This window comes from Micromesistius poutassou (genome assembly GCF_964030765.1).
Source record: "Micromesistius poutassou genome assembly, contig: SCAFFOLD_6241, whole genome shotgun sequence".
NCBI classification, from domain to species: Eukaryota; Metazoa; Chordata; class Actinopteri; order Gadiformes; family Gadidae; genus Micromesistius; species Micromesistius poutassou.
The window spans coordinates 1,646-11,468 of record NW_028178764.1 but is presented as its reverse complement, the minus strand read 5'-3'; the positions used below and the strand labels follow the sequence as shown (position 1 = coordinate 11,468).

The 9,823-nt window shown below is 49.1% G+C and overlaps 1 protein-coding gene across 1 annotated transcript; it reads right to left on the bottom strand.

Moving 5' to 3' along the window:
* Positions 1–2,097: 2,097 nt before the first annotated feature.
* utp11 (UTP11 small subunit processome component) lies at positions 2,098–8,495 on the bottom strand. The gene is made up of 8 exons (XM_084490203.1): positions 8,342–8,495; positions 7,140–7,201; positions 6,482–6,584; positions 5,815–5,934; positions 5,302–5,395; positions 4,778–4,908; positions 3,656–3,766; positions 2,098–2,290 (listed from the first exon to the last, which is right to left on the bottom strand). The coding sequence occupies exons 1-8, from the start codon at positions 8,399–8,401 to the stop codon at positions 2,207–2,209; spliced, it is 765 nt and encodes a 254-aa protein (XP_084346329.1). The 5' UTR covers positions 8,402–8,495; the 3' UTR covers positions 2,098–2,206.
* Between the last annotated feature and the right edge of the window lie 1,328 nt (positions 8,496–9,823).

Sequence of the window (9,823 nt, the reverse complement as noted above, 5' to 3'; positions counted from 1 at the left end):
CTCCCTCTCCCTCTCCCTCTCCCTCCCTCTCCCTCCCTCTCTCTCCCACTCCCTCTGTATTAGAGAAGAGAGAGAGAGAGAGAGAGAGGGACAAAGAAGCAGGTTTAAGGAGACGGGTTGTGGTCGATATCTGAGCGCTACTGAGGCAGATTCACCTCGTCTGAGTGTCGCTCAGAGACCACCTTCCCTAACAGCCCCTTCAGGGCTCCTTACAAAGACTCAATTAACCCCCCCCCTCCCCCCCGTCCTCCCCCCCCGTCCTCCTCCTCCCCCCCGCTGGCCCGCGCTTGTCTTTGTCTTCCACCACGGAGAGACACCAGCGAGACACAGAGAGACCGTGTGAAGAGATACAAACCTCACGTGTTTCCCCCCCCCCCCCCCCTGCGAAGCTGCACCTCGTCATAAAACGAGACGTCCGATTATCGACCCCCCAGATGGGGAACTTAGGTCACATGTGTGAGATCCCTGCCGGCATGAGGACAGCCCTCTCTCTGTCGGCGGTGGCGGCGGCGGCGGCGGGTGCGTTTGAGTTGTTCTAGCGTACAGGTTCCAGCACACAATGGCGCCGCCGGTGACCTTGTAAAGCTTTTAAAGAGCGGCCCGGATCGCTGAGAGGAGCCGTCCTGCTTCGCATGCACACGCAGCTCCTCAACAGGCAATCAGCGATCAATACAAAGTCCATCGCCTTTGTTAAGACAACAGACAGAAAGCATTTAGGGGTAATCACTGCCCGACGTAACGCTCGTTAGCCATGATGCTCGGGAGAAGCAGGTGGGCGACTCTGGGCGATGGGAGACGGGGGCAGAGTGGACGAATCATAGGAAACGACCTCTTCATCAGCAAAGATCAGCTTATAGAAGTGTACTGTGTTCTAATGTTTGGGATACGTTTGTACATATCTTGTACCTGTATGTGCACTGTCCTGTCATTCGGATTCAGTGACACTAAAATGTCTCATCATCTTATCTACATCCATATAGTATATGTATATAAGTATATTATGTATTCATGCATACGTATATTTATAAATGCAGCATATTTTTTTATATACAGATACACAGTGTGTGTGTGTGTGTGTTTGTGTGTGTGTGTCAGCCTAAAGGAGGATTGCAGCGTATTGGTCCATAAAGATTTCCTTTCTGAGCGCAGCCCCAGTGAAGTACACTGAACAGTATTATTGGTTACATTATATTCTGATTGGTTATTCATTTTAGGCCCGCCCCCTTAGTCCAGACGACCAATCAGAACAATCTGTCGGTTTTGGGCAAACAGGACTTCCTGCCTGTGTATTAATACTCTCTTAAACAGGCTGCCCCCTGGACACGGACACCCCGGACCGGGGGGGGGGGGGGGGGGGGGGGCATGACCCCGGGGGGGAGAGGGGTGAGGAAGTGAGGGAGGTTTGAGGGGAACAGGAAGTGATCTTGGGAGAGGTTGGTGGTCGATAGAGGAGAGCCTGTCTCACACCCCCTCCCTCAGAGGGGGGTAAAGGCCGGCCTGAGAGGGACAGTAGCCCCTCTGTCCCCCCCCCCCCCTCTACGGTCCGATGGGGGTCCCGGAGAGAGTCACAGACGCCCCCCTCCTCACTGTGTGACGCAGGACAGGGGCGGGGAGACCCACCCCCCTCTTGCTGTTTGACGCAGGGCGGCGGGGGGGGTCACGGCCATGACCCTCCCTCTGGCCGGAGGTCGCTGGCTGATTTCACGCTCCTGGAGTAATGTTAGGACTTAACACTTCAGACGCTAGATTCAAATGGTATATATATATATATATATATATATATATCCTATCTTACAATATAGATATATCGATATCTAATTATATATCTCGACATACGTGTGTATTATATAAACGTGTACACATACATATGAGTACAAGAGTTGACCCACTTGCTTTTATCACACCTTCAACAGTAGACGTGATTAGAGTATAAATGATATAAAGTTCTATATCTTCATCCGTCAAAGAACACAACGAGTGACGTATGAGTATATCCAGGAGCGCCCGACAAGGCTCCAGCCGTCTGGCCACTGGCTCCCCCTGCTGGCCCACTCCACTCACTACATCACAAACACCACCACAACACGGTCGGTTTATCTGAAGATTTATTGGAAAAGCCAAGTAGGAAAAAGTCTAAATATATGTACAAAGCACTGCAGGGTCAACGCGTCAAGCTGTCAGGGGGGGTTTCCATGGCGACGGGCCCTCAGCGTTTCCTCTTGGCCTCGTACTTGTAGACGGCCGCCGCCTCCTTCGTCTCGTTGCTCACCTTCACCCTCTTGGTCTTCTCCTGCAGACAGACAGACAGACCAGACCATAGACAGACAGACAGGTTAAAGACCTTCTACAGCAGTGGTTCTCAAAGTGGGGTCCCCGGGCCCCTGGGGGTCCATGGCGCATTGCCAAGGGGTCCGTGAAGAGTTTGCTACAAAATGCGTGAAAAAGAAAAAAAAATCCCAGTGCTTTTTTTTTTATTGTCTGTTAACACTACTGCACTGGTTACATTGTGTTCCACTGTGTTAAAGTTACTTGTACTTGCCTCCCTCACTCACACACAAAACCACTGAAAATGGTTAAACGTATATTTCCGTAATGCATGAAGTACTTCTCAAAAAGTTTGATTCTCTCTGTGTATTCCCTGTTACTGCATCCGTGCATTTTCATTGTCTCTTAGCACTATACTTAACAAATAGCCTGTTGCACTGTGGTTGCAGTTCATTTGTACTTGCTCACCCACCCCTTCCACCCACCCACACACACACACTCTCTCTCTCTCTCTCTTTAGCTATGATTCATGATTTACCTACTAAAACAATCTCAATGCCTCTCAATGCATTGAGTATTTCATTTGTGCAATGTTCTATTTAAGCAATAGATCACGACAGGCTGTGGTATACGGTATACAGACAACTCCCCTTAACTGTGGTATAATGAACGTATACCACTGACTGAAGTGATCTATTGCTTTTATAAAATGGTTACGTAAGTATGGCGAAATGAAAGTCATAGACACCCTCAATTTTGAAAAAGCTAGAAAGTCGGAAAAGCATTTTTTTAACGAATACAAAAAAGTAGTCCCTCCTGGCTGCCGGCAAAGTGTACGGCGGTTGCTATGCAACACACTGTAGCGTCCTTCAGAGAGAAGGCTAGGCTAGAGACGGTAGCTCGGTTCGCCGGCAATTTAGCCTACTATCGAGTTCACTCACCGTGTGCCTATTGCTTTACAACATTTCCACCTTCTCCATCAATCAACATGTTTTTAGGCTTCAGTGAACTATGCTATTGCTTTTATATATAAATAAACAACAGTTCAAGTTAGGCGCGGAGTGATACTGAACTCTGTAAACTGAACGGGAGTCATAGCTGTGTGTATACGCTCAATATACAACTGTTGGGAACCAATCAGATCGCTTGATTTAAGCCACCCGTTTTATAATGTCTGTTATATCAACGGCTTTTGGCCATTGACAGATAAGAGCCTATATGATTACATTTGTGTCGTTATGAGGGGTCCCCAGCACCATATAGTTTGAGAACCCCTGTTCTAAAGCCTAGGGGATAGGGACAGACAGACAGACAGACAGGTTAGAGAACCTCTAAAGCCTGGGGGTCAGACAGACGGACAGGTTGGGGACAGGTCGTCTCTGTAGCTCACCTGGATCTCGCGGCGGCTCTGGATCTTCTGGCCGATGACGTAGAGCTTGCGCTCGCGTTCGATCCTCTGGGTGAGGATGGTGTACTGGTGGGCGCGCTGCCGGGCCAGCTTCTACACACACACACACACACACACACACACACACACACACACACACACACACACACACACACACACACACACACACACACACACACACACACACACACACACACACACACACACACACACAGAGAACAGGTTAACACCAGGAGAGGATACAGCATGGGTCAGGCTGCTTTATTTTATTGATCTATTTTATTTTATTCTTAAATGCAGCGCGGGTCAGAGACAAACAGAATTACAGTTCTTCTATTTGTCTTGTACAGTTGTTGTTGTTGTGGATTTGACTTTGTAGATCAGACCACTACTGAGACACTACCTGACCTGCTAACCCTCTCACTGGTTGTAATAATGAGTTCATTAACCCTCTCACTGGTTGTAATAATGAGTTCATTAACCCTCTCACTGGTTGTAATAATGAGTTCATTAACCCTCTCACTGGTTGTAATAATGAGTTCATTAACCCTCTACTGGTTGTAATAATGAGTTCATTAACCCTCTACTGGTTGTAATGAGTTCATTAACCCTCTCACTGTGGTTGTAATAATGAGTTCATTAACCCTCTCACTGTGGTTGTAATAATGAGTTCATTAACCCTCTCACTGGTTGTAATAATGAGTTCATTAACCCTCTCACTGTGGTTGTAATAATGAGTTCATTAACCCTCTCACTGGTTGTAATAATGAGTTCATTAACCCTCTCACTGTGGTTGTAATAATGAGTTCATTAACCCTCTCACTGGTTGTAATAATGAGTTCATTAACCCTCTCACTGGTTGTAATAATGAGTTCATTTGGTGATGGGGAGGATGTGTTGATGTGGTCCCATCCGTCTGTAAAGTTCTTGTATTAACATGGAGGGCCCCTGGAGAGACGCTCTGGTGTTGTGGTTGTGTTGTTGGTGTTGTGTTGTTGGTGATGTGTTGTGTTGTGTTGTTGGTGTTGTGTTGTTGGTGATGTGTTGTGTTGTGTTGTTGGTGTTGTGTTGTTGGTGTCTGTGCTGGAGAGGGGGCACTAGGACCTTGAGGGTGAACTTGTCGGTGGCTCCGCTGATGCTCTTGGTCTTCAGGGTCTCCAGGGTGGGTCGGTTGTAGACGCGGCCCACCAGCTCAGGGACCGTGTTCAGACGCTCGGCCAGGGAGAAGTCCTGCACTGAGAGACACAACGGCTTAGACAGGACCCATCGGTACAACGGCTTAGACAGGACCCATCGGTACAACGGCTTAGACAGGACCCATCGGTACAACGGCTTAGACAGGACTCAGATGGAGTCAGGAGTCCTCTGTACAATATGAGGAGGTGGAGTCAGACAGTCAGGACTCCATCACACTGGAGGGGAGGGGATGAGTGAGACAGTCAGGGCCCACAGTTGAGGAGGAACCCGGTCAACAGAAGCCGGTGCGTTGCGCCGACAGACAGGTGGAGCCAACGCTACCACAGCCTCCATCGGTGGGTCCCAGTGTGACCAGTGACGGGGGGGCAGCAGTCCCAGTGCTGGGAGCCAGCAGATGGTGGGACGGGGACGGTCACGTCTGCTACTCTCACCTTCTCTCTTTGAATCCACGAAGAAGGTGTGATGGTTCTCCTCTTTGCCCTCGGCGTCCAGCAGGTGGAGCTCTGCTTTCATCCTCTCGATTTTCTGAAAGGGTGGAGAAGAGGTGATGCTGGAGACGATGGTTCAGGGTGGAGGTTCTCCTCATGTTATGTGCCAATGATAAAACCAGCAGTGGTGACTAATGGTGTCATCAGGAGCATGGGACATCTCATAAACTAATTAAAACAAACAACAGCAGCTTTGACCGTTCACGTTAAGCATGCTAATGTTAGCATGCTGATCCATTTCTTTACCAAATCATCTCATGTTGTATAAAAGACGACTCTAAACCTCTCAGGTGACGTTTGACCTCTGACCCCGGCCCTCTCACCTCTGACCGCCGGCCCTCCCACATTAACCTTTGACCCCTGGCCCTCCCACATTGACCTTTGACCCCTGGCCCTCCCACATTGACCTTTGACCCCTGGCCCTCCCACATTGACCTTTGACCCCAGCGCTCTCACCTTGGCGTCGGCCTGCCTCTTCATCTCCACGTACTTGATGTCCTGGGTCCTCATCATCTTCCTCTGCTCCTCCGTCACCTCCACGTCCCACGCCTCCCTGTTGGCTCGGTGGGCGCCGTCCTACACACCACCACACCGTCAGTCCCAGTACAACCAGTACACACACCCAGTCAGTCCCAGTACACTCTAACCAGTCAGTCCCAGTACAACCAGTACACACACCCAGTCAGTCCCAGTACACCCTGTTCCAGTACACTCTAACCAGTCAGTTCCAGTACACTCTAACCAGTCAGTCCCAGTACACCCAGTTCCAGTACATTCTAACCAGTCAGTCCCAGTACACTCTAACCAGTCAGTCCCAGTACACCCAGTTCCAGTACATTCTAACCAGTCAGTCCCAGTACACACTAACCAACTAATCTAACGAGGGGGTCTGTACCTCCAGCCTGGAGCCCTGGTCCTAGAGGGTCTAACGAGGGGGTCTACAAGGGGTCTGTACCTCCAGCTTGGAGCCCTGGTCCTAGAGGTCTAACGAGGGGGTCTACAAGGGGTCTGTACCTCCAGCCTGGAGCCCTGGTCCTAGAGGGTCTAACGAGGGGGTCTGTACCTCCAGCCTGGAGCCCTGGTCCTAGAGGGTCTAACGAGGGGGTCTACAAGGGGTCTGTACCTCCAGCTTGGAGCTGATCATCTTGAAGTAGAACTCGTCGGGGTTCTTCTCCATGGCCTTCTTCCGCAGGGCGGACAGCAGGTTCTGCTTCTTGTGGTAGTCACTAGGACGGGTGGAAGGACAGACGGACAGTCAGTGGTCTACAGCGCCACAGAGAGCGTTCACAACGGGGTGGAAGGACAGACGGACAGTCAGTGGTCTACAGCGCCACAGAGAGCGTTCACAACGGAAGGGGGAGGTTAAGGGTCTGTTGTGTTACAGGTAAGGGTGGAGGTTAAACCGTTAAGGGTCCGTTGTGTTACAGGTAAGGGTGGAGGTTAAGGGTCCGTTGTGTTACAGGTAAGGGTGGAGGTTAAGGGTCTGTTGTGTTACAGGTAAGGGTGGAGGTTAAGGGTCCGTTGTGTTACAGGTAAGGGTGGCGGTTAAGGGTCCGTTGTGTTACAGGTAAGGGTGGAGGTTAAGGGTCTGTTGTGTTACAGGTAAGGGTGGAGGTTAAGGGTCTGTTGTGTTACAGGTAAGGGTGGAGGTTAAGGGTCCGTTGTGTTACAGGTAAGGGTGGAGGTTAAGGGTCTGTTGTGTTACAGGTAAGGGTGGAGGTTAAGGGTCCGTTGTGTTACAGGTAAGGTTAGAGGTTAAGTGTCCTTTGGGCTGTACTCACTTGGCTCTCAGTTTGTAATCCTTCTTTTTCTCCAACAGTCCCAGGAAGTTTCGCGAACCCAACTGGAAAAAACACAAGAGCATGAGTGGAGGAAACAGAAGATACAGAGGTCAGCTGGTTATGGTTAGCTGGTTGCGGTTAGCTGGGTGATGTTACGGTTAGCTGGATAACGTTAGGGTTAGCTGGTTGCGGTTAGCTGGATAATGTTACGGTTAGCTGGATAACGTTGCGGTTAGCTGGTTAAGGTTAGATGGATAACGTTACGGTTAGCTGGTTAAGGTTAGCTGGTTATGGTTAGCTGATTAAGGTTAGCTGGATAACGTTACGGTTAGCCTGGTGACGTTAAGGTGAGCTGGCTAAGGTTAAGGTTAGCTAGATAACGTTAAGGTTAGCTGGTTATGGTTTGGTGGGTGTGAGAAGGTGAAAATCCCTTCTCACTTCATATTGAATGTGGTATTTGGACTTCCGTAGCACTAGGGGGCAGAAGGTTATTCCAGCCCTGGCCAGGGAAGTTCCCCGTGTTAATGGTCTGGCCCAATCAGTCCACCTGGGCCTGATTGGCTCATTTAAGGGGAGTCGCATTTTGTGGCTGAAAGGAGGTACTGGCTGGACGAGAGGCCAGTACTAGAGCACCGGGTATGTTTTGTTAGGCTAATTGATGCAAAGAGTCGTTTATTTTTGGAACATTGCTTTATTTTTGTAATCAATGGATTTGTTTTTGTTGATTTATTCTTGGACTGTTTTGAAGTAAATAAAACTTTTTTGTCCTGACACAATTGCCCCAGTTTTTGGCCCACACTCTCCAATCTGGTTGTCTGAACCCCGAATACGTGGGGTGACCACGCCGGTCCCTCACAGTGGGTAACGTTAAGGTGAGCTGGTTAACGCTAAGGTGAGCTGGTTAACGCTAAGGTGAGCTGGTTAACGCTAAGGTGAGCTGGTTAACGCTATGGTGAGCTGGGTGACGTTATGGTGAGCTGGGTGACGTTATGGTGAGCTGGGTAACGTTATGGTGAGCTGGGTAACGTTATGGTGAGCTGGGTAACGTTATGGTGAGCTGGTTAACGTTAAGGTGAGCTGGGTTAAGTTAGCTGGGTAACGTTATGGTGAGCTGGGTAACATTATGGTGAGCTGGGTAACGTTATGGTGAGCTGGGTAACGTTAAGGTGAGCTGGGTAACGCTAAGTTAAGGTTAATCTCACCTGAGCTCGTTCATGGTGGGTTCTCTGTTTGCTCTTCAGGGCCTTCCTGAAGGTCGCCATGTTTGGGGGATGTCACCGAGCAGAGGGATCGGAGTGTTGAGGTCCACCGCCGCTAGCTCCACACGTAGCCGCTAGCCTCCGCGAGCCGGGGAAAAGAGCCTCACGTGCACGGGGAACTTCTTCCGGCAACTCGCTGGGACACGTGGACCGCTGCATCCGGAAGAGTCACGTGATTTCCCTCCGCTGCAGATTGTATTCTTTATATGATTTATTATTTATTATAATCAACGGGACAGGACGTGTGCATACTGTTCAATATCAAAATAAATAGTATGTTCAATACCATATTCTTAATAGTAATTTAAACAACTACAAACCTTCGCTTGTAGATCATCGCAGAGGACGCTTGGTGGTGCTGTTGCTTCTTGCACAATATGCCAAATAATTAACATAGGCCAATAAAGGTCACAGTAGGTCGTAAAAATAGAAAATAAAGAAAGATTCATGAGATGTAATTAGTGAAAGTGGACCAAATTGTATATTCTGGCCGTGGTGTGCGGCCTTTAGTGTTGATAACGAGGGTCTTGAGTTCTACTGTGAATTTATGGCCTCATGTGTTTGTCAGTTTGTCGCTCTGTGAGTGACAGTGTGTGTGTCTTGTGTCTGTGTGGTCAGTGGGTGGTCCTCTGAATATGACAACAGGGAGCCACAACCGTCCACTCAGCGCTAGGAATAGCCTCCTGGAAACCAGTACCTTTTGCTTTTATCTTAGTTAATGTGTTGTATTTTTATCTTCCTGTTATTTGTTATTTGCTTTTTAGGGAGCCCATTGTTACATCTGGCCAAGGACTGCAGATGGAAACTACCCTTCTGGATAAATCTGGCGTATTTAAAATGTTTATTACTGTCCCTTTCAAATAAACAAATCAAAGAGTTCACCTAGACTCTGCATAGCCATCCAGTCCCCCCCTCCCACTATTGTATGATGTACGTCCTGGCACTTAATGTACGCACTTAATGTACGTTGTATTTATTTATAGCACTTAATTGCGTAGTTATCACTACTGTGTACGGGGAATGGGCTAACCTGGTGATTGTTAGTGCTTGGCTTGACTTGGTTCTGTGAACAGCCTCACTGTACCCACAGAGATATAGTGTTGCTTGTCTTTCTTCTAACAAATGTCCTTATTGTGAGTGTCCCTGGATTAAAGCCTCTGCTAAACGCCCTCGATGTGACGTAACCTCACCACCGGACCGTCGAGGCTGGAGGACGGGAATCGATCCAGCACCTTCTGCCCGGGAGTCTAACCCCTTCACCACGGGACGCAACACAGACAGGGTGAAGGGATGAACGTTAACCCCTTCACCACAGGATGCAACACAGACAGGGTGAAGGGATGAACGTTAACCCCTTCACCACAGGATGCAACACAGACAGGGTGAAGGGATGAACGTTAACCCCGTCACCGCGGGACGCAAAAC

What these genes read in the sequence shown, in the direction of transcription:
- utp11 (XM_084490203.1), bottom strand. Translation starts at nt 8,401, where the DNA reads ATGGCGACCTTCAGGAAGGCCCTGAAGAGCAAACAGAGAACCCACCAT. An exon ending in TGATCAGCTCCAAGCTGGAG is followed by an intron (nt 5,935 to 6,481) that starts GTACAGACCCCT and finishes GGTGGTGTGTAG; the next exon opens with GACGGCGCCCACCGAGCCAA. An exon ending in CGTGGATTCAAAGAGAGAAG is followed by an intron (nt 4,909 to 5,301) that starts GTGAGAGTAGCA and finishes TGTGTCTCTCAG; the next exon opens with TGCAGGACTTCTCCCTGGCC.